The sequence below is a fragment of the Sus scrofa genome, chromosome X (assembly GCF_000003025.6).
Source record: "Sus scrofa isolate TJ Tabasco breed Duroc chromosome X, Sscrofa11.1, whole genome shotgun sequence".
NCBI lineage: Eukaryota > Metazoa > Chordata > Mammalia > Artiodactyla > Suidae > Sus > Sus scrofa.
Window position 1 is genome coordinate 108,754,672 of NC_010461.5, and position 24,274 is coordinate 108,778,945.

The following is a 24,274-nucleotide window of genomic DNA, read 5'->3' on the forward strand; positions in this document are numbered from 1 at the left end:
TCCTTTAATAATTGTTAAGTTAAAACACACCCATATTTTATTTGCTTAGTGTAACAGACTGAATGTTTGTCCCCACCAAATTCATGTGTTGAAACCCTGATCTCAGTGTGATGATATCTGGCGGGGGGGGGCCTTTGGGAGGGAACTAGGTCATGAGGGTGGAGCCCTCATGAACGGGATTAGTGCCCTCATAGGAAAAAGCCAGAGGTGTAGCTAGCTACTCTCTGCCCTATGAGGACACAGCAAGAAGATGGCCTGCAACTGGGAAGAAGGCACCCTGATCTCAGACTTTCAGCCTCCAGAACCGTGGGAAATAAGTTTCTGGTGTTAATAAGCCACCCAGCTTACGGTATTTTGTTATAACAGCCCAAGCTAAGATGCATAGCCAACCCTGCCTTTCACTGACAACTGTGTTTTACTCAAAAGAGGATGCGCTGTGGACTCCCAGATGGAAGCACCCAAAGTTAAGGCCATTTTAGTGCGCCAGACTGGAATGGCTCATCTCACTTCCATACCTAGTGGCCAAGGGGAAAAAGAGAAACTCTTTTTTCTTTTTTCTTTTTTTTTTTTTGTCTTTTGTCTTATCAGAGCCACACCCGAGGCATATGGAGGTTCCTAGGCTAGGGGTCCAATTGGAGCTGTTGCTGCCAGCCTACACTGCAGCCACAGCAACACCAGATCCGAGCTGCGTCCTCGGCCTACACCACAGCTCACGGCTACGCTGGATCCTTAACCCACTGAGTGAGGACAGGGATCGAACCCGCAACCTCATGGTTCCTAGGCAGATTTGTTTCCGCTGCGCCATGACGGGAACTCCAGAAACACCTTGAGAAAAGAGAATTCTCTCTGTGATGTCATAATGTCTAGGGGCTGCCAACCTTGAAATCATGAAATTACTCAAAGCCTGGAATTTAAACTTTATTTCATATCTATTGTTAAATTACACAAAATCAGTGAATAGCTGGTAAAGCTACACCATTGGACAGATGTTTACAGTTGAAATCATGGGATTTACAGGATGATCAAAATGTATATTTATAATATCCCCTATATACAATAAATCAGTATAGACAGAGAAAATGCACTTAATCTCTGCAAACCATGCACACCACAGCAAATAACACACGATATTTTTTCTGTAACAAGCTTTTCCACTGGCTCGGGCTTCATCCTGCTTTCCAACAGTTTTAAGAGCAAACATTATCAATTAAAACTAAACAAAATCGAAATACCACAGTGATCTACAGAATCATTATTTTAAAAACACAAAGTACACAAAATAGTTTCACTCTGATTTCAAGGTGTTTGGGATTAAAAACAATTTTCTTTTTCCCTTCAGTTTTCCAGTTCTCAGAGTCTCAGGACTGCAGATACCATTAGACAAAATTTAGACTTTTGATACAAGCACAGAGTCAAGAACATTTATTTTTTAACCCAAATGCTCAGCTTCTTATCCAGCTTGTGGCGTTATCATTACAGAGGAAACTAGATCATGCAAATGAGCAGATTGTACAAGATGGGACTTTACGGTCACACTTCTAAGCCTGTCCCTCGTGAAAACATAAATGCCATTTCCAGTTGCCTTATTTGATTGACAGCCAGGGGCTTACTGTTAAATCCTTAAGAAAGGAGAGCAAAACCCATAAAATGGAGACTGCCCAGAATCAGGATGCTTGCTAGCACAGTGGGTTACATTCCATCTTTTGCCCCGCAGAATTCACAATAGATACCCTAAAAGAACTTCCGCACAGGCTTTCAATAACAAATCACTTTCTTTAACCCATATGCTTCCAATGATGCTTAACTTCACTTCAGGACCCTCTTTCCTTTTGTTCTTTCTCAAAACCTGATACATGGTTCACCCAAAGTACCGGGGTACAGCTTTGAGTGGAATCACTGAATCACTCTGGCTAGCCTAAGGCTTATTCCACCCCCCCTTTTTTTTTCTCTTGTAATTGTTTACACTCTGTCGACACGAAAAAGAACTATCGGGCTAGAAAGTGCCAGCCCAACTGGAAACGGTACAATAAAAATGTACACAAAGGAAATAACAATTCATTCACATTCAGGTTCAATTCTAACTGATCAAGAATAACTTCAGCAAGATTTTTAGACACGTTATTATCCTGTTCAAGGGTTTCTTGATAAGGACCTCACTACACAAACAGTGATAAGACAATTCTATAGAAAGTCCTGACTTGAAGCCAGGATTGTATATCACAATAAATTCAGCAACACACCATTTAGATGATGAAGAAAGATTCTAAAAACAGGTTAGTTTGGAATGAGCACAACTCGGAGAAGCTTTAAAATGAATGATAAGCAGCGCCAAAAAGATTCTAGAAATGTTGAGATTACAGTGCCCAGAAATCGTCTGGAAATTAGATCTTTCTTTACATCGGTCCTCCGTCCAACTGGAGGAAAAAGTGTTTTGTTTAATATGAGAGACACCCTGTTTAAAACCTTTAAAGAGTAGAAGGTAGAAAAAGTTTAAAATTTTAAATATCTCTTAAATAACAAGATATGAGTCCTGTTGTACTGGAAAGCCAATATTTTTACATAAAACTACCCACGTTTGGAGAGATGTTTTTCATTTGCCATGGTTTGGTAAAAACCTACCATCAGTTCTTATTCTATTTAAATAGATTCCTCGTTAAAATCAGAAGACAAGGAGGAATTTCGTGTTTTAATCTGAGTTTCTTGTATGTTACATTCATGCTTACCCCTAGAAAAAAAATCTTTGCTTCCAAGACTGGATTTTAACAGTGTATCCTAAATAAAGTCCACTTCTTGGCCATAAGTTAGATGGCCACTTTTTGTGTTTTCATTTTGTCTCTATGACTAATTTAAGAACTTCTTAAAATATCTAAACAGCAATTTCTGGTGAGTCTGGTTTGGCTTTGGGATTTTCTAAATACTCCAGCAACCCCCTCCCCCAAGACCATTTAATTACATAGTGAAATTTGTTTTACCCACGCACAGTAGAACATTCAATTGAAAGGCAACTGTAAAGGCAACATCTTAACTTTTTTTTTTCACTTCCAAACCTAAGGAAGCAGGATGTGTTTGGACACGCTCATGTTTGACGATTTGCCACATTTTGGCTGGCGCTTGGGGAGCAGTGTGCAAAAGCCTTTGGGGGGGGCCACTTAACGCCACTTCTCTACACTGCCTATGTAGTCATTGGTGCCATTGCTGGTGTTGTCCTCACCCTGCTCTTGGCCTGGGTTCTGCTTCCGGCTTTCCCGGTTCTCCTTCCGGCTCAAATTCTGACCCGAACTCTGAGTCAGATTCGGAATCAGATTCGGAGTCCCATTCTGACCGGCATTCGGGGTGGGGTTCTGACTCGGATTCTGACGCTGGCCCTGACTCTGGCTCTGGAAATGGGTCTGGAGGAACCTTCCCTTGAGAAATTTACGTTGTTCCTGCCGCTTCCGTCTAGCTTCCTGATGCTCCTTCTGCCTCATAAACTGATACCTCTGCAAAAGAGATCTTTCGCATAGCTGTACAACTCCATGTCCAGAAAATTCAGCCCCTCGATACGCTTCTGGAGGTCCTCGTTGATCTCTACGCTCGAGGCCCGCGTGGTGTTGTACTGGGTAAAGGGCGAGATGAAGTTCATGTTGAAGGTTTTCTCAAACAGATACTGGGTCTTCCGCTGAAACTCGGTCAGGCCGAAGAAGGCCATGTGCTTCAGGTTGGACTTGGCGCTTTCCAGCAGGACCTTGTTCCTCTGCTTCTCGGGCATGACCGAGAGGTTGTAGCAGCCGACGAGGGTCAGGTCGGAGAGCATGCGCACCTGGCGGTTGTTGGCGAGGTTGTAGGGACAGTCCATGAATTCTTTCAGGGGGCAGCCCGACCAGTCATCTCCAGTGTAGCAGCTGGGCAGCTCTTCGGAGGTCGGGGCCTTCCATCGCACACATGCAGAGACGCTTTCCACGTGGCCCCCCTCTGGACGTGCCTCCACTCACTCAGGTACCGGGACACTGGGTCGCGCAGGATGGTGATGTAATGGAAGTTCCTGTGGACCAAGCACAAGGGCCAAGAGTCAGGGATGCGGGTGACCTCAGTGGGGTCGGGGAGGCGGTGCAGGGCATACGCCATGGTCCCCGGCCGGGAAGGAAGGCAAGTGGGACTTGTCGCCCCCCGCCCTGAGTCCCGCTAGCCTGTCCGGAGAGCCAACGCTTTCACCCAGGTTGCTGGTCCAGCAGCTGAAGCAGGGACATCGGCCCCGCCCATCACCCATTGGCCAAAACACCCCCCACCCAGACCCCTCCTTCCCCTCTGTTCCTCTCACCCACCAATGACCAAGTGCTCCCAATGACCTCATGGATTTCATACTCGCCACCCTAACCCCCCCTTGACTGATCACGAAATGAACACTCCGTGGAAACCAGTGATTTTACTGAAGTCATGCGAGGTTGACAAGGGAGCTCACATTCTAATCGTTCTCACTCCACATACAAAAGCATTTTCCTCCTGTCTAGCCTAATCGGGATATCTTATTAAAGAACAAAACCTCGCTGAAAGAATGTCTGATAGGATGCTCTTGATTCTGGCTGTTGTCATAACATCCTGGCTCCTCCGTGATGGCAGTGGAATGCAGAGATAGGCACAGCAGCCCGGGGCCTCCAGAAATAAACGCTGTGCTTAGTCACTGACTGAAATAGACATGGTAGCTGCCACTGGGTGTATATAAGCTACTACCTTGCTTTCCGCCTTCACTCACGTGATGACCTTCCCAGCGGCGGAAGTTAACTCTATCGGCTCCAAAATGCCCCTTTTCTTTACCCACGGAAAGGACGCCTGAACACCTGCATGTGTCAGCCTTGGGCTTTGAGCAACACGGGCACCCTGGGATCTATCCTGGTGTTTCCTCTGCTTGGCGTGACTTTCCTTCTTTGACTGGAAAATTCTAGACATTCTTTGAGTTCCCCTTCAAGTACTATCTCTCCTCCTAGAAAATGTACTGCAGGCTTTGCTGCCAGCCGTCACCTCTCCTTCTGCGTCACCACGGCACTTCCACACTTAACCTTTGTTAAAAACACCGTCGATACCAAATTGCCATGACTTGTTTGTATCTCCGCTTCAAGTGTGTTTTCCAGGCCAGGGGTTCTGCATATTCTCCTATAACTCTCATCTCATCCATTTCATTTTCCTCCCTTGCCTTTATACCAGGCACAAAGCAGAATCTCACCAATTCCTTTCATTGCTTATTTAGTGACCTGTCCTGGGGAAGAGGAGGGAGAGCGTTAGGAACTGGGAAGGCGATGGCTGGTCCTATTAAAAACGCTGGGGAATGATTTTTGCAAGACACTTAGTTTTCTATTTAATTTGAATCACCTTCGATGATTTTCTGGAAGAAACAAGCAAAAGGGGCACAGGAGAAGCATCTGTGAGTGAGGCCAAGACCTCCTCCACCAGCCTCACCGCTTTGCCTGGCACCTGGCTTTGCAGGTGCCACTCAAAGGCATCTCTGCAAAGACCCACTGCCAACGAGGAGCAGCTTCTGTTCCCCTGGAGCCTTGACCAACACAGGTGACTGCTCTTCCCCTGGGCTCCCTCCTTCCCCTCCCGGCTGTGGTATTCATTCATTCATTCATTCATTCATTCATTCATTCTTTGGGTGCAGATTTACCAAGCCTTTATACTAGGCCTGAGGCGACAGCTTCATGGCAATTAGTCTGATTATTTGGAAAAAAAAGAAATTTATGAAGTCCAGTGACACATTTGGATTAGTCTTTCAACCAGCTTTTCCAGGCATGCATTATAAATGGGTGTTAAAACCCCCTAATGGAGTCACCTTCATGCTTAGCTGACGGGCCTCCGGCCCTAATTTATTTTACTGCTTTAAGCCTACAGTGACATCTTCTGGCAAATCCTAGAGCGCACCCCCGTGCAAGCCTGTGGCTCTCCTGCCTAAAAATTCTTCCTTGTCTTTCAGAGCAGATGGAGGCACTGACCCAGGTTAGCGTTCAGGCCCCATATGTTTCGTAAGCACCATCTCCACGTGGAGAGAGAGAGGAAGCAGCGCAGAAAGGCAGAGGCAGGAGAGTTCCTGTTGTGGCTCGGCGGTAATGAGCCCAACTAGTATCCATGAGGATGCGAGTTCGATCCCTGACCCTACTCAGTGGGAAAAGGATCTGGCATTGCTGTGAGCTGTGGTGCGGATCACAGAGGCAGCTTGGATCTTGTGTTGCTGTGGGGATGGGGTAAGTTGGCAGCTGCAGCTTCGCTTCAACCCCTAGCCTGGGAACTTCCACATGCCGCGGGTGCACCTCTCAAAAGAAAAAAGAGAGAGAGAAGCAGACATCCACAGAGGCTCTCGTGCTCTGGCTGTGTGATTCCTTCCAGAGGAAGGTCTCCTCGGCCCGTAGGGGAGGGCAGTCCAGTGAGGGCAGCCTCTGTCTCTCCCCTGCACGGATGATCACAGTAGCAGAGAAATCAGAGGAGCCTGCGGGCGAGCGTGCACACAGGCTGGCGATCCCAGCCAGGCTATATATACTCCGACGCCAAGAGGCCCTGGAAATGCTGTGATCAGCCCCCTTCCTCCAGGGAAGACAAGCCCGGGATGCCTGACTGCCTCAAATGGAAACCCTTGATGCTGCTTGAAAAAACGACCCCACGGGTGAAGAGGAAGACCCGCCAAAGGGTCGGTCTCCAGGAGTGGCCAGTGGCCTCAGCGGAGGAGGTGAAACCCCGACCTGATGGGACTGTAAGCGGAGAGACAAATAGGCAGAGACGCACAGGCAGCTCTCTTCCGGCGGTCAGGTCCGTCCAGGTACCTCCATAGGGACCAAGGATGCCGTCAGGGCTAAGATGCGGGGCCCTCCTTAGATGAGGCAGGAAGAACGGAATGGAGTGTGAGGCAGAAAGGTCAGCAGGCGCAAAGGCACAGACCAAGCTGCTGCGTGTGAAGCAAGGGCGCCGCAAACAGGTGCCTGGGAATTCCGGGCCAGCGGCAGGAAGGGAGCGTGGAGAGGAAGCCGAGGATGCGGCCGCGCAAGGCCTCGGATGCTGCATGAAGGGACTTCTGTAGGCAGCACGGAGGCCTGGAAGGGGTTTTGGGCAGGGGAGTGATTTGATGAGGTCTGCGTTTTAGAAAGGTCACCACCGCGTGTGGCGCACGGAGATGCGATTAAGGACATTAGTTGAGGTTCCTGGAGAAAACAAGACAGACGGGGAAGGGGCAGGCTGGAGAGGCATTAGGAGGCAGAAATGATAAGACGGTGAGAAAATGAATGGAGGGCAGGGGGTGGTTGAAAGAGAGTTGAAGGGGCAAATAGAGGCCTCAGCGAGTGATCTGAGCTTCTGATGTGGCGGTGTTGGCAAAAACTATTAGTTTCAGACCTTGAGGGCTTACTTAGGGATTTTTTTTTTTTTTTCATTCTGCACGTGTGGCTTCAGATATTTGAAGGCGGCAATGAAGCACCCGAGGTGTCTCTTCTTTATGCTAAATACGGTTTCCAGCCATTCTCGACACTGCTTCGGGTCCCCTTGCTATCCTTCTGTTTGCCTCTGAATATATTCCACTTTACTGGAACATGCCCTCCAGGCGCAGTCTGACAAGTGACAAGTAGACACAGTCTCTCACCATCAAATTCTTGACACCATTTCTCTTCCTGTGGCCTCCTATCACAGTGGCCTTTGGGGCAGGCACGCCACAGCGCTGACACACGGTCCCCTGAGTTCTTTCATTCTTTTCCACGTACGCCATTTGGAAACCCAGTCGACTTTGTCCTGGACCGATGCCGTTTGTTTGTGGCCCTGTTTAATTTCTCCTTGCTGGAGCAAATCTAAGCCTGTCCAAAGGCATCAGGATTCTGATTACATCCCCCAATATCCTCACCATATCTTCTTATTTCTTCTGGCAATGCCTGCATCCAGGCAGTCATCAAAACAGAACAAGATGCAGCCGGGAGCGGGTCTTTGGTAGCTGCTGAATGCTTTGATTTAATTTGCAACGATGAGCCCAGCGTAGCCACAGAAAAATCACACTCAGCCTGTTTCAGTTAGTGGTGATTGGAAGGAAATATCTTGTGACCAAACATGTCACTTCATTACGATGACCAGGTGTCACATCTCTACATTGGAGTCATGACTCCCCCTCGGTTGCCCGAGTTAATTTAAAGACCGCTGTTTGGCGCCTCTGGGTGTCCTGGTGCCTTTATAGGCAGGACACAGTGAAAGGTTTGGCGCCTTCTCCAAAGCCTAGGCTGCCTCTTGCCTGTCACTGATAAGCAACTGTGGAAACAATAGCAACCAAAGAAAAAACAGTCCCATCAGGAAACCTGGGGGCCTCCTTGACTCCTCTATCTCACTTACCACCAGCAGCTGAATTTTCCCCAAGCCCTGCTGATTCTGGTTCTCAAGAGCTCACCAACCCATCCTTTCCTCCACCGCCTCGTCACTTCTCTACTTGGTCACTGCATCAGTGTTCCGGCCCGCCTCCCTGTCTCTGGTCTCACATCCATTCCTCGGCCCCAAAGGGCACACATCTGACCTCCCATGACCGAGTTAAGAGACTCCTAACAGCTCCCTATCAACTCTGACGTGAAGTTCAAGCTCCTCTGCACGCCAGGCACAGCCTTGGGGGGTAACCCAGTAACCACCTTTCTGTCTCTCCAGCCTTCTCTCTATTAAGCTCCCTCTATACAAGCCTTTCTCAACCCTGCTCCCCTTCCTGGCCTCTAGGACATTTGGAAATATCTGGAGACATGTCGCTTGTCTCAACGGAGAGGCAGGTGCTACTGGCATCTAGTGGGTTGAGTCCAGACGGGGCCGCTACACATTGTACAATGCAGACAAAAAATCATCAGCCGTTCCAAGGTTGAGAAACTCTGTACTCTCTGTTCCAAGTATGTAAAAGTAATCTTTTTTTTTTTTTTGGCTTTTAGCTATTTCTTGGGCCGCTCCCCGCGGCTTATGGAGGTTCCCAGGCTGGGGGTCTAATCGGAGCTGTAGCTGCCGGCCTACACCAGAGCCACAGCAACGCGGGATCCGAGCCGCGTCTGCAACCTACACCCCAGCTCACCGCAACGCCGGATCGTTAACCCACTGAGCAAGGGCAGGGACCGAACCCGCAACCTCATGGTTCCTGGTCGGATTCGTTAACCACTGCGCCACGACAGGAACTCCTGTAAAAGTAATCTTAATACTCCAAATTGGTCCCAGATCGAGACTGTACGAGTTCTTTTCCCTTTTATATGGAGTGCCTACTCTTTGGCAAGGCTTCTGTCAGCCCCTTGTAGGGTACCTGGAAACCTCCAAAACTCAACTCAAAAACTGCCTCCTCCACGAAACCTCCCTTGACCTTCCTGGGCAGAGTTAACTGCCCTGCTCGTCCTCTGCTGCAGTGGTGCTGGTACTCTCCCACTGGAGCATTTATCACAAGGTGTTGTGTTGTGACTGTCTAGTGATTTGTCTGCCTCCCCCATTGGACTATGAGCTCCAGCGGGGGTAGGGACCGTGTATCATTTATCAGCATCAGCTCTGCTGGGCCTGGCACAAAGTGTGACATCCCATACATGATGAATAGTAAGATAAAAGATTATTGAATGAATGTCTGCAATAGAAGCAGCAGAGCTGAGGCTAAGAGAAAAATGGCCATCTTGGTCTTTGATAAGGAAAAGCCACTAGATGTCAGTATTAAATAACAGATAGACCATTTTACACCTGGTCAGAACCTTTTATGGCAATCTCGTATTTAGCAGCTGTCCCTGACTCTCTGTGTAGCCGCCCAATGTGAAAGAAGGCTGGGAATTCTGAGGACGTTAAATGAAGTTAACGGGTAAAAACAAGAACCATACATTTTTTCATTTTTCACTGTAACAGATTATCCTGAAATAAGTACCTGAGTGGAAAGTCACAGAATTCCAGACTTGCCAAAGCAAGAAACCTTCAAGACGGCAGATCATCTGGGTTAAAGCCTTGACTTTAAAGGTGAAGAAGGCAAGGCTCTGAGAGGCAAAGTGTGGCCCACACGTCGCGAGGTGCCAATAGTTCTTGGAATCGACCTAACTTTGAGGAATATTCCTGGGCTGAAGGTCTATCTGTTTAGTAGCTGTCTTTGTGTTGGTTCATTACCCAGGACAGCACTAAACCATGCCCAGAAGCGCCCACTCACTCTCACGAAGGGGAAGCATCTGGCTGCTGAGAGAAGGCACTTCCTTACCGTGCCTGGCACTTACACATGAACTGCCAACAATGCTGCAAATCAGATATTATTATGCCCATTTTGAGGATGGAGAAACTGAGACTAACAGAGGTATGATCTGACCCAGCGTCATGCCACAAGTTAAGTGGAGGGACTCAGACATGAGCAAGTTTCTCTTTGACTCTAGAACCCGTATTCTTCCCATCTTATTGCCGGGACACAAACCTGAGACTTCTGCTTTGAACAAGATAAAGAAGTGGCTCTCAGGAGTTCCCTGGCGGTCTACTGGTTAGGACTCGGTGCTTTCACTGCTTCGGCCCAGGTACAATCCCTGCTCTGGGAACTGAGACCCTATATCAAGCCACTGCGTGCCGCAGCAAAAAGAAGAAGTGGCTCTCAAATTGTGGCCCCAGAATCAACAGTATTAGCATCACCTAGCAACCGGTTCGAAAGGCACATTCTTGGGTCCACCCACTGAAGCAGAAACTCCGGGGCTGGAGTCTGGTGATCTGTTTGAACAAGCCCCCCAGCAACTTCTGGTGCACATGTGTGCTCGGCTTTGAGAACCACGGTCCTAGACATGTGGCCTCAGAGTATGGACAAGCCCAGCGAGCCCCCAGGAGAAGCATGACAAGACAAGCCTAAGGAGGCTGACTGCCGTCCAGGAAAAGCCCAGGGAACTTGGCCCGAGCAGAGTTATGAGGATTAAACATTCACTTTCCTTTAGAGCCACCGGTTCACAAAAGGCCACAATAAAGTTTTTCCTGCACCACTGAAAGAGGAAATAAATATTAAAGCCATTTTTTATGGAAGAAGACCAGCAAAACTGTACAAGCTAAGGTCATAGGAGCGATCAATAAAAAGTTAATTTAAAAAAGGAAACAAATTCTTAGCCCAAATCAATAGGAGTTTACATTTTATTCTACCTGTAGCTTAGTTTTGTATTTAAAATTCAGCCTGTGCCCATCTTGTTCTGGGAGCAATGATGAGTGGTCCAGAAATAAGAGCTGTGGTTAGTGGTCCTACGTAGCTTCTGTGGGGGATGTCATATGACATTGAGTCATTCACACCGAAGGTCTGGTCTCCTTCCTGGGTTAATGATGTCTAAACCAACTGCACGGACCTTCCCACTGCATGTAAACGACTCCATCAAAGCGAGGGGGGTGGCTTGCAGATCAAACAACATTAATATGTGAGCAACACACTAAATAAAAGTAGAGTTCATTGATTCAAAGGCAAATATGGGTCCAATGGGATTGGATCCCCCAAACCCTGGAGTTGCCTTTTGAACTGCTTTTCTTGCGTGACGCATCTACTGGCTGTCCCCAAAGAGAAGTCCCATAAACCCTGGGATCGGCAGTGGCAGGAGCCTCATAAAAGAGGGGTGGGAGCTGGAAGTGGGTGGATGCTCTTGCGAACCTTTGTCGAAACACCCCTGATTTCACTTGAGGAGCCTCATGGCACTAGGAAGACCTCGACGATCGGGCCGTTCTCTTCCCCTTGGAGCTGATGCAGTGGGCTCACGACTAGGCAACCCGGGGAGGGGGGTGGGCAGGACCATCCTTGGGAGCCCCCTGACTTGTAAGACAACCAAGACGTTCACTGGCTCTTTGAATGGCTTGACCTACAGTCCTTAGCAGTCCGTGCACCGCACAACCAGAAAAGCATCTACTGGACGGAAAACCAACTCAGAAAAGGCTGAAGGTCTCACACCCCTTCCCCCAAGTAAGCTCTCCAGTTCTCCCGGCAGGGAGGAGAGTTTCCGCTGTTCTTCACACCTCACCCGAAGGAGCAGTTCTGTGTATGGAAAATACCACCTTAATCAATGCTTTAATTAATTGATTTTTTTTCCCTCTGGAGGAACGGTCAATCGAGCACACACAGGCTCTCATGAAACAGAAGGATGTTTTTCTACAACATTCTTCTTTTCTTTCCTTGACAAAAGCAGGAACAGGACGGTTTTTTGTTAGCTTGAAAGGGAAGAAACGATTCCTGGGGTCGGTAAATTCAAACCCAACCTGGAAGTCTTCACACAATAAGTCCTTGGTGATATTTACTTGTTTTTAGAGGAAATCTAGCTCGCTTCCTTCCCAAAGCCCAGGAGGCTCCAAAGTACATAAATCTAAGGACTTTTGCAAACAGTGAGAAAGCTGAGAATTTTAACAAGATGTGAAATTCCAAGTTTTATGACCCGTAGTTACCAGCCTTCACCCAGAGTCCACTCCACCTCTCGGCGGCATAAGAAGTTGTGCGGCTTACACTGCCCCCCCCCCCGAAATTTTTGGCATTCTAAAATTACGGTGTGAGTCTCGGATCATTAATACTCAGTGTGTTTCTGAGGTGGAAAGAACGTTTAGAGAAAAACCCCTTTGGTGTGTAGATGAGGCAGCTGGGGCCCCTTGAAGGGGACCCGTTCTGGAGAGCAGTTCTGCCACTGATTAACAAACCAGGCTTCCTGCCTTCCCTTCCAGGACTCCTCCCGCCCCACCTGGCACTTCTCAGCTTCCTGCCTGTTTCTCCGTGGCATGCCCCTGGCAATTTGTCACCCCCGGGGGTTGGCATCTAGGACAGCCAGGGAGAGGGGTCGGTTTCCTTCCTGCTTCCAAAAGAATGAGCAGAGGTGAAAAGGAGCAAATTTCACCTCCCCCAGGGGACAGGAGGAAGCCGGGGGAGTGTCTAAATGCTGCCAGTGGGGACCGTGGTGGGTAAAGTCTTGCTCTGGGGATCAGCATCCTTGATACCGCCTGTCCTGGGTCTCCATGAAGATAAAACGGGTAATACATATAACGTTCTTGGAACCCAGCTTGGGAGAGAACACTCAACGCAACCACTGTTAGTTATTATTATTGTGATTGTTGTTGCTGCTTTTGCTATACAGGTAAGGGTACTGAGTTAAAAGAGGTGACTCAGGAGTTCCCGTTATGGCTCAGTGGTAACAACCCCGACTAGCAACCATGAGGATGCGGGTGCAACTCCTGGCCTCACTCAGTGGGTTGAGGATCTGGCGTGGCTGCGAGCTGGAGTGTGGGTGGAAGAGGCAGCTCGGATCCAGCGACACTGTAGCTGGGGTGTAGGCCGGCAGCTACAGCTCTGAATCGACCCCTAGCCTGGGAACTTTCATATGGCGCAGGTGCGGCCCTAAAAGAAAGAAAAACAAATGTTATTCGACCTTCCTAAAATCACAAAGCTTGCTAATGACAGCCTGTCTTGTTTGCGTGTCCCGAGCCCAAAGCCTTGCCTGCTGCCCTGGCTGATGATCCCCTATTTGGCCTTTGCCCAGGTGAGTCTGAGCCTCTGGCTAGGATGTTCTCAGCAGGTTGTACATCCTTACTCGGACCTGGGCACAGAGCACAATTTAAGGAGCAACAGGTCAAGGGCACAACTGGCTTGGCCAGAGCAGGAAGGTTCAGGTTGGAGGGAGGCGGATACGCCAGGACGCGAAAGGAGGGGCTGGCTCCCTGCTTTCTTCCGGCCCCTCAGAGACCCTTGGGGGTGGGATCAGAGCACCGCAGAGCTGGGGGCCAGGGGTGGGGTGTGGCTGGTGACCATTCTTGCCCCAACTGGCCATTCCGCAGATGAGAAAACCAGAGAGCTGGCTCGCCTGCCATCTCCAGACCATGAGAAATGCGGAGACCCACGGGATCCTTTTGGGACTTCCTCAAAGACGGGGCATCAGGAAACAGGCGGTCGATAACCAGCATTGCAGCTCATTCAGAGCCGCTGGCCGCCAGCTGTCCTGGCTCACCTGGGCCTGCGGGCCACGTGCTTCTTCTGGGGTGGGGGGGGCTTTGGGGAAATGTTAGAGGAAAACTCGTCAAGATAAATGCCTGCTCTCGGCATCGTGCTATTTTTCCAGTGCGAAGAATGGGAGCCATGCAGAATTTCTAGGGCTGGCAGGGTCTTGTCTCCTTCCCCTGGGAGGAGCGTTCCCCACCCCACCCTACCCCCGGCAGCAGATATTCAGGCTGCAAAAGGCACAATTGCTGATAACACAGCAGCCGGCACAGCCTTCCGAGGATCAGAAGGAAGTGTTTCTTCTGATGGTGACACTGGGAATGGAAAAACAACTCACTAATCCCACTCCCAACCTCTCTACCTAAAAAAAGAAGCCCACGTCTCACTGGAGTGAGTACGAGAAAGGGCATCTTTTTTTGTTTGTTTGTTTGTTTGTTTCTGCCTTTTTTTTTTTTTTTTTTTTTAAGGGCCGCTCCCACGGCATGCAGAGGTTCCCAGGCTAGGGGTTGAATCAGAGCTGTAGCCATTTGTGGCAGGGCTGTGATCCAAAGCCAAGTCTCTGACACCTTCCTCAGGTTTCAGAATATCATGCTCCAGGTGACTGACAAACAAGAACCAGCTTCAGGAAAAGGCAGCCCCTCTGCTTGGCAGAAGCTCACTCAGTCTCCACTGCAAGATTTGGAAGCCATGGAAAAGGACTAAACATCAACAGTCAGGCTAAGAGAGATGCCTGGCTCTGATTTTCCAACCGCAGGCAAATGCTTGAGGGTGGCCCCACCCTCCGATTCTTCCATTAATCATTCATTCTGAAGACAGTGGGGAGTCAGATTCACTTAAGGGCTGCAGGAGCCACCTGCAGAGCTCTCCCCATTGGCTTGACTTTCCTCCCTGGAATCGCACTTAATTCTCAGAGCTAGAGACCCACAGTAAGCGGGACTGAAGGCCCAGGATGATCACTCTAAAATGCCACCCCCCTTCCCGCAATGGTGTTTCAGAAAGGTCATCTGAAGCAAACCCAGGGACATCCTGAGAGAAGGAAGGAGGAAGGCAGGGAGGGAGTGAAGAAAGGAAGGCTGGTTAATAACAATCAGAAGTTTCATGTGAAATGATGGAAGACTCTCTGCTCTTAGAGCTTTCATTCCTGATACAATCCCGTGAAGTGTTACAGCACAAAATATAGAGCTACCCTTTTACGGATGAAGGCTGAAATTCAAACCAAAGAATGACTTGCCCAAGGATACCCAACTCATCAACGCATCTAGGATCAGAAATCAGGTCCCCTAAATTCCAATTCAGTATTTCCCCCACTATTCTCTGTTGCACATTAAGCCGCCAGGGGATGCCTGAACCATCTAGTTCTCTTGTCTTTCCAACAGGCTGTACATCTCTTAAAGGTCCAGACTACTTGGCACCTCTCCCATCTCTCAGCCCGGGCTCAGCACCTTATGGGAAGGCAGACTGGTGAGTCTGTTAATGGAACATCTACCATCAAGCCTTGGAAATGGCCAGAATGTTCCTTTTTGCCTTCTCCTCACCTCGTTGTACATTAGCTCCTCCTCTCAGATCCTTTATCACTAAACAGCGCCTTATTCCCCAAGCCGCACTCTTAACTTCAACACTACCCTGCCTCTGGCTTGCCGCCACCCCTCAGGCCCAGGGTTGACATTCTCCAGCCAGTAGAGACTGTTGCCCACGCAATACCACCTGAAAGGGTGAAGAAGGGCGCTTTCCCTCAAACACTTCCCCACTGAGGATGGAAACCCCACCCTCAGCTAGAATTTTGTTTGTCCTTCATGCTGGCTAGAAGCCGCTGTCCTCTGCTCTTCTCCATCCCTGTCCCGGACCTCCCTCCTCCTCTCACCTTTTCCTCCTGGACTCTCTCAGCTTAGGCTGCTGAAAACCTTAGTTCTGGAAAGAAAGTGCAGAGACAAACTCCATTCATCAAGGTGTCGTATACTTGGCACCTCCAGGAGGACTTGCATTCTAGAGACGCAAACCCTGAGGGACAAGGCTGCACACTCTTCACTGACGGGAGAATTTCTGGCAGCAGTAGGGCAAGGACTAAGGGGCATGAAGCCTTCCTGAAATCACAGCTTGTAGGAGACGGGCCAGGGCCGGTCCATGAAAGGCTGCAGCCAGAGTCCCAATCAGGGTGCTGATCCTTTCCGCTGGAAGAAAGCCCAGGATTTTCAAATGAGGCCATTTGGTGACAGTTTTGATCAGACTTCTCCTCCTGGCCAGAATCATCAGTCATGAATACACGAAGTTAAAACAAGATCTGATTTCCCTAGGGCTGCTTTCCAAGTCCTCTGCTTTCCCTGCCCTGCCCCCTCCCTTTAACATTCAGGAGCTAAGGAGTTACTAGAAATGCTTGAGGGGAGAACACAGCCATGTTGTGGGAAGAATATTCTGACACTTGAAATATGTGCAGATACCTTTTAGAGAGGCCGGTGTGGCTGCATGTGAATATACCAAACACAGTTCAGATGACAAGTGAGTCACCTTTGAGGTTCTTTTTTGTTGTTGTTGTAGGGCCACACCTGCAAGCATCCAGAAGTTCCCAGGCTAGGGGTCCAATCAGAGCTGCAGCTGCCGGCTGCTACACCACAGTTCACGGCAACGCCAGATCCTTAACCCGCTAGGCAAGGCCAGGGATGGAACCCACATCCTCGTGGATATTAATCAGGTTCGTTACCACTGAGCCACAATGGGAACTCCGGAGGGTCTTAAATAATTTGGAATATTTCTATTTCTCTGTTCATTTTCAAGGATTAAAGAGCTATTATTCCAAACCCTTCTGAAGGCATAACACTCTCTTTGTTCCCTTCTTCTAAAAAGTTCTCTATGGCAAAGTTGTTTTTTTTTTTTTTTTTTTTTTTTAAACAAAGCACATCTTCTTTCTCTCTCATTAGATCCTTACAACATGCCTGTGAAATAGATAGGTCCAGTCCAATTCACAGATGCAGGAATTAGCGCACAGAGAGGAGGAAGGTCACACAGCTAGTAAGGGATCAAATTGCATACGTCTGAAACCCTCGTCTAGACATCCAGACTCGTGTTGCTACCCCAAGACCCTCTGCTCGTTTGAGAATGAAAGGAATTTTTCATGAAGCAGTGCAGAGCTTTCTACAACCTCCTAGTAGGATGGGCAACCAGGGTCAGCCTCTTGGGGTGGCAGAATTTTCAGGGGTGCTCAGAAGCAGAGCTCTCCCTGTCACAGTTGGCCAGTGTAAGGTTTATTCCTTTGGTTTAAGGATCTGCCTCCTGTTGGGGGGGGGTGAGGAGCTGGGGGTGGGGGTGGAGGGTCCTAAGCCACTAAGACTTCTCAGTCATTTAGATGCAGAGGGTCTGAATGACCTCTAAGACAGCCCTCCTATAAGTTAAATGACCTCCAAGACAGTCCTCCTATAAATTAAATGACCTCTAATATAGCCCTTCTCTAAGTTTAATGATCAGATCTCACACTGGGGAGGGGAAAGGGGTGTGCAGGGCATGTACAGAGATGGGTACCACGTTTTAAGGAAGGACCAGGAAACTAAGAGACACCAAAGGCAAACCTGACTGCCTTGGACTTTTTCTGGGGCTAAGGACCCATCAAGAATCTCTGGTTTGAAAGTAAATGTGAAAGTGGAATTCCCCTTGTGGCGCAGCAGAAACAAATCCAACTAGTATCCATGAAGATGCTGGTTCGATGGTTCGATCTCTGGCTTCACTCAGAGGGTTAAGGATCCGGCATTGCAGTGAGCTGTGGTGTAGGTCACAGACAGAGCTCGGATCCTGGAGTGCTGTGGCTGTGGTGTAGGCCAGCAGTTGTAGCTCCAACTGGACCCCTAGCCTGGGAACCTCCATATGCTGCGGGTGTGGCCCTAAAAAGCAATAAATGAATGAATGTAACTGTGAAATCAAAGCGATAAAGTGTAAAGCACAAGGCTTCCCAGGGAAAATTAGCAGACTGATTTTTTTATTGAATCGTGCCCATGATTTATCACTAAGTTACTGGTCCAGACCTATCTTCCATCCTATCCCTGCTCCCCTGCACGCGGACTCCTTTGTGCTGAGCCGACCAAACTCTTCCTCCCTGCGCCTCCCAAGCAGCCTCCCACCTTTGCTGCTCTTGGTCGCCCAGGCACAACACTGCCTGCTCCTTTCTACCTGTTTCTCCAAACAGGTCTGTCTCTACAGTTGAAGCAGCCATGCCTTCCAATGAGCCCCTAGAAAAGGTTATCTTGAGGTCTCTCCAGGGACTCTGTTCACCCGACTCTGTGATGTCGGGGTTCCTGTCCAAGGCCTCTTTTCCCCCCAAGATGGTGGGCATTGTGGAAAGAGGGCAGGATCAGGTCTTCTTCGTATCTCTGCTCCTCTCTCCCCGCGGACACGGCTGACCGAGACGCTCGAGTAACAGTCAGCTATTGATAAATGCTTTGTACTTGAGAGCCCCATCTCTGGAGTCAGAAAGTTCCAGATGCAAGCCCCAGCTATGTAACCTTGTGCAAATAACTTCACCTCTCTGTCTCGGCTTCCCCATCTGCAGGCACCCATTTCACGGTGTTGCAATTCTTCAATGAGATGACTCATGTCAAGCACTCAGCACCGTGTAGGTCACCTGGTATGCATCCCACACTGATTTGCTTATTGATATTATTTTTCTGCTAACGAAATGTGCAGTCCCTCTCAGGCTCCCTTTATTAATCACCCAATAGAGACATTATCCCAGAAGCCAAGGGAATCGTGTTAGGAGGGCTTGTTCAATGCCCTGACTCACAGTGTATTTACAGCGACATTTACCCCATCAAAAGGCAGGGAAAGATGGGAACTGGTTTCCACTTGAATCTGATATTTCTGGGGCCCACATGCTAAACGCCGCCAAAGCCTCCACTCCCTGAGCAGCGGTTTGCAGAGATGGAATAGCGGCAGTTTTTCATTTGCCAGAGTCCACTCACCCTTCCAAGAATCTCAATGCCTCATTGATTCATAATACAGTGAATAAAGATTTCATTTTTCCTGCCCACAGTGATACATTATGGAGGCAATCTGTTTTGCCACTGAAAAGTTTGCTTAGTAGAAAAATTTGGAGTTTTGACATTCAGGAAATCACAGTCATCTGTAAAACACGATTGATATGCCAAGGCTAACATTTTCATTGCACTCGCAGAGCCAGAATAACTATGATAAAATATGTGTTACCCCACACACGTTTCAGGCTCTTTTAAGGAAACATTAGTTAGCTCTGAGAACCCTGTCCAAGGCTCCCGGACTGTAATGGCTGTTTGCCATTCACAAGGATACTGCTGTTGACCAAACCAAGACTCAGGTTCTAAGAGAAAGCCATGGCTCAACACGTCTTCTGAATTGGCCTTGGGTGGGCGGCTGGAGCCATGTTTTGCCACGCCACCAGGTTAAAGACATGAAAGAAACATCCAGGAAAATGACTTTAAAAAATTCCACTCCCATTGTGGAATTGTTAACCAGCCACAAAAGGCCCAGGTGTATTTATTAGGCAGAACTAGAACTCGAAGGCTTGCAGAAGAGAAATTTCGATTGTGCTATTATGTGCTCACATTTTAAAGTGGGCTCGCTAGATTTTTACCCCCAAGCATTTCTTTGTCTCTTTCTGGATACAATGTTCAGAGTTAAATGGCATCAGACACCCAAGTCTCTAGAGCTATCCACCTGTTCAAATTTTGATTTCGTTGAGGAATGTGGGTGATCTTTATGGCCTCATTGATGGAGCTGTCCATTCAGCTTTGGCTGGGTTATGGGCAGTTTTTCCTGAGTGTTCATGCATTGAGACCCATGGAAAGTAGACATGCAAACGGCATGGTTCTGAGGGCAATGAGACCGGTGCCACTGGCCTTGACATTGGAAATGGCTTCGAGGGATTCCCTACCCCACCCAAGGTCAACTTCTTTAGGTACCTAGAAAAGCCTTCTGCACAGAACATGTAAGTCGGCCTTATGGATGGAGCAGTCCTTAAAGACCCCAGGGAAGTCTGACACACCCCCATGGTCAGTTACAGCACGTGCTCATGGACCCTTGACTAGGCGTCAAGCCTGAGTCTGAGTGATGAACAGGGAGTCATTCATTTATCATCACCACCTCTGGAGCAGGTGATAGTACTCTCATCCACGTTCTAGGGAGGAAGGATCTGAGGCACAGAAAGGTTGAGAGAGTCTTTCAAAGTCACACAGTTAGAAGTGGTGGAGGTGGCATTCAAGCCTCCAAGTGGGTGGCTGGAGAGCTCAGGCTCGTGACCTCTATGCTACACTGCCTTGTTTAAAAACATTGGGGGGGGGAGGGCACAAAGCCCCTGCTTGTCCTCCTGAAGCTGTTGATTAGCCCTCCTTTTGCTTAGTATCTATTTTTTACATTTTTCAAGCATTCTCCTCCCGCCTCGTGTCTAGCTTTTTGCAGCTAACAACGTCGTTTCATTCATTTCCCAGCAGTGGGGGCCCAGACGCTGACGGGGCGAAGAAGCTAAAGCCAAAGGGAGGTGGGGAGGAGCAGAGACGGCTACCAGAGCCACTCCTGGGCAAAGAGCACCCCGACCCTCCGGCAGGGGAATCCGAGTAAAAGTGATCTCTTGAAAGGGTGTGGAAGATTCCCTTGCCCGCTACCAGGCTGAAGCTTCCAGGGGTACCCATATTCAGGGTTCTTGGATCCCACTGCTCCCCTCTGACCCCTAACTGCGGGAGACTGAGAGATGGGGGACCAGAAGGGGCGCATCCAAAGACGATGGAGAGGAAGGAGGGGGTCGCTGAGTCAAGGGGTCGCTACGGAAAGGAGAGGGGGAAGGGAGAAGAGAGAAAAGAGCAGAGAGGGAGGAGAAAGAAGGATAAAAAGGAACCATCACGAGGCGCGGTGTGGAGGCAGCGAAGAAAGGAGGGAGAAAGGCAGGCGGGGATGCTCTGTCCCGCCTTCTGCCATCCCAGGCCTGTCCACGTGGGCTCTCGTCTTCCTTGCAAGCCATCCTTGAGCGCTTGCTGGGTGCTACTGAAAGCCTCTTACCCCGCATGGGGCTGCTTCTAGATGACCTTGCTCTTTCCCTTCCCTGAGCCACAAGGGCACTTAGAGGCAGTACTTGACTCTTTTCTCTGAAATTTTACAAATGCGTTTTTTGGAGGGGGTCTGTAACCAGGCTGTATACTCTTCCGGGGTTGGGATCAACTCTTCACCGTGGGATTTCTGTCCTCAAATCCCTTTCCAACCATTACAGGAAGGTCTTTTAAGCATTAGCGTAACTGACATAATCATACGATAATTTAAAAATCATCAGTTCATATTTATTAGCACATTCTTTATTAGAAAGTGAAGAAATACCCTTGCACGTGCGGGACAGGGGACAGGAAAGTTTTTCTCGGGAGGAAAGGCACTGTTCGGAGATTGCAGATGCTGGGGACAGGAGCCAAAGGGACACCCGAGAGGAGAATGGAGAAAGTGCCAACAATACTTAACTCACTGAACAATTTCCCTGGAGTTTATTTAGTGTATAAAGCAAGGGGTCCCTGATATATTCATGTCCTTATATAATCATCCTTCTCTATTTATATGATACACACGACTCAACTTTAAGAAACAGTTCTTAAATACTCCTAGGCATGAGTAAGAAAGCTTTTTGGATGTCACTTCAAATCCTTTTTGGAAGTAGGCGGAATATAAAAAAAAAATAGTGGGGCAAAAATAGAAAAGTCTTTCCCCCATGTTTATCTCCAAGATGTCTTACGAATTGATTTAGAGGGTTTTATTACTCCGTGAGTCACACGTTTGGCTTACAGCAGATTTGCAAAGCCAGAATCCATAAAAAGGACCCAACATATTGCCAGAAGATTCCAGGGGTACTCACTCCCAGATGGTTCCCACGTTCGCCACTGGGCTTGCCCGCCTCCCGATGCCACTCCCAAATTGAGGATGCCGCTATGGCTTGCTGACTAGTGGCCTCAGGTCTATTGAGGACCCTCTTCCTCCAGGGTAAGGCAAGTGACTGTCATCCCAAGAGACTCTTTCCAGAGATGACTTTTTTTTTTTTTTCTTCTTCCTTTTGCCATTTCTTGGGCTGCTCCCGCGGCATATGGAGCTTCCCAGGCTAGGGGTCGAATCGGAGCCATAGCCGCCGGCCTACACCACTGCCACAGCAACGGAGGATCCGAGCCACGTCTGCGACCTACACCACAGGTCATGGCAACGCCGGATCCTGAACCCACTGTGCAAGGCCCAGGGATTGAACTTGCGACCTCATGGTTCCTAGTCGGATTCGTTAACCACTGAGCCACGAGGGGAACTCCCACAGAGATGACTGACTTGTTGAGCGTGGGCAGGATCTGGAAGTCTCCCAAAAGACAGGCACCCAGAGCGCTCTGGTCCAACAGAACAATGAAGGCCGGCTTCCCTTCTCAGTCCCTCCTGCTTCAGACCCAGACCCACCAGGCCCAGTTCTTGTTCAGCAGAGTCAGTCTTCGAGACCTCAAGAAAGCAAGGCCTTTTTAGGGCTCTGTGGGTACAAACCCGGGGGCAACTCCCTGGCTGTTCTGTTTCTTTCCTTCCTTCTCTCCTTCCTTCCTTCTTTTCTTCTTTCTTTCATTAACATACCGTTGGGTTACAATATTTCAAGTTTCAAGGTTCAGGTGTATAGCAAAGTAATTCAATTCTATATATATATATATTTTTTTTTCTGATTCTTTTCCATCATAGGTTATTACAAGATATTGACTAGAGTTCCCTGTAGTGTCTGTGGATCCCCTCCTCCTAATTGATCCCCTCCCCGGTAACCATAAATTGGTCCCAGCCCCCCTCACCAAATGCTCTAGCTTCAGCTGATTCAATCCCTTACCCACTTGGCAATTTTCTTCATTCCCGTCTCAAGATAGTTTCTTTCACACCTCCCCCTATTGTTCTGTTTCCTCTAACTCCGGGTGATCGATGACCCCGTAGGCATTTACATTTACAAAGCAATTGCATTTACATAAGATAGCTCTTATCAACAGCCGAAAGAGGTGCAGCTATAATACATATATAATAGGGAGAGCACCCATTCATCACCCCCATTTCCAGTGCCTTCGAACAGGATAGGCTGTTGTAGAAATGGGGAGATGAGAGGAGAGAGCCTTGTAAAATTTATCACTAAAAGTAATCAATGCGTTGCAACTCAGGCGCTCCACACCTCGAGGTGAAAATATAACCAAAGTATGGGGAAAACATCTTTACTCCTTAAAGTGTGCTGAATTTAATTTGAGCTTTCATTGATTTCATTTACTACAAAGATTATGTAATCAGGAAGTCAGTAGCAATTGAGAATTCCAAGCTTAGTTTGCACCCATCAGGGCATTTTTGTAATATCTGGTAATGGCAGGAGAGTCTCATTTAATTGAATTGGAAATGCGACATATATTAGCTTACAGAAACTTAATCAGGGTGATCAAATTAAAACAGGCCACTCAGACCTACCATGCTGATTAAGGCACTTGCAAACACGCCACAATTATCAGAGATTTGTCGTGTTAATGATTTAAACGCAGGTTTTTGTCTCTGGGGATTCAGCCTTGGAACTGTTTTTGTTTTGTTTTTTTACTAGACAATTAGAAAACTCCATCCTTTATTTTGAAAAATGTTGCAACAATATTATTGACATTAATTCTCAAAGAACGCAGCATAGCAAAGAGCATGCGTGCTGCTGCCTTTTTTTTTTTTTTTCTTTTAACAATCACTGCCTTCTCTTTGGGATGAGAGGATCATTAATCTCAAAGCTTTCGCTCTTGAGAGTGGTCATGAAGTTTGGCAATGGCGAGGTGACCATATTCAAATGTATTAGAGGACAACTCTGCTTTTCTGCTTTCCACAAAGCAGCTCTACGTTTCACTGAAAGGGTTTGCTTATGGCCCTATTCAAAAACCGCTTTGAACCAGCCTGTTGTCCTGGGTGGGAGACTAGGGAAGTAGGCCATTCTTTTAAAGGTGATCTTAATAGACCGTCATGAGCAGCAGTTTGGGGAGGTGAATTACGCCTCCCCCCTGCTTTAAACCCCATCTTCCCAGCCCGCCACCCTTAAAGGGCAGCAGTAGCACATTACCTGGAAAGGCTCTCCTGTTCCTATAGCTCCATTATTGGTGCGAATAGTAGTGATGGGGGATTGTCTAGCTCTTTGTTTCGACTTGAGTCAGCAAAGCCGGTCCCTCCCTTTCACAGCAGAGAAAATGGAGATTCAGAGAGCCTAGGTGACGGTCTTCAGGTGGCAGAGTTAATAAGGATTAGATCTGGGGCTAAAACCCCAGTCTTTGGACTTTCTTTTCTTCCCCCCACTCACTGATGCTTTAGTCCAGCCCAGTTTCCATGAGGACAAATTCCAAGTCATCGGCAGGCATCCGCCTTAAAAGGATGGTGTCCTCTGGGATA

The 24,274-nt window shown here is 48.3% G+C and overlaps 1 protein-coding gene across 1 annotated transcript in view; it reads right to left on the reverse strand.

The window, feature by feature from the left end:
- The window catches only part of HS6ST2 (heparan sulfate 6-O-sulfotransferase 2), a 288,400-nt gene continuing 265,031 nt past the window's right edge, over positions 906-24,274 (reverse strand). Inside the window, 3 exon segments of the mRNA XM_021079794.1 lie at positions 906-3,484; positions 3,487-3,906; positions 3,909-4,021. Of these exon segments, the coding sequence (XP_020935453.1) occupies positions 3,150-3,484; positions 3,487-3,906; positions 3,909-4,021 (868 nt within the window). The 3' untranslated portion in view covers positions 906-3,149.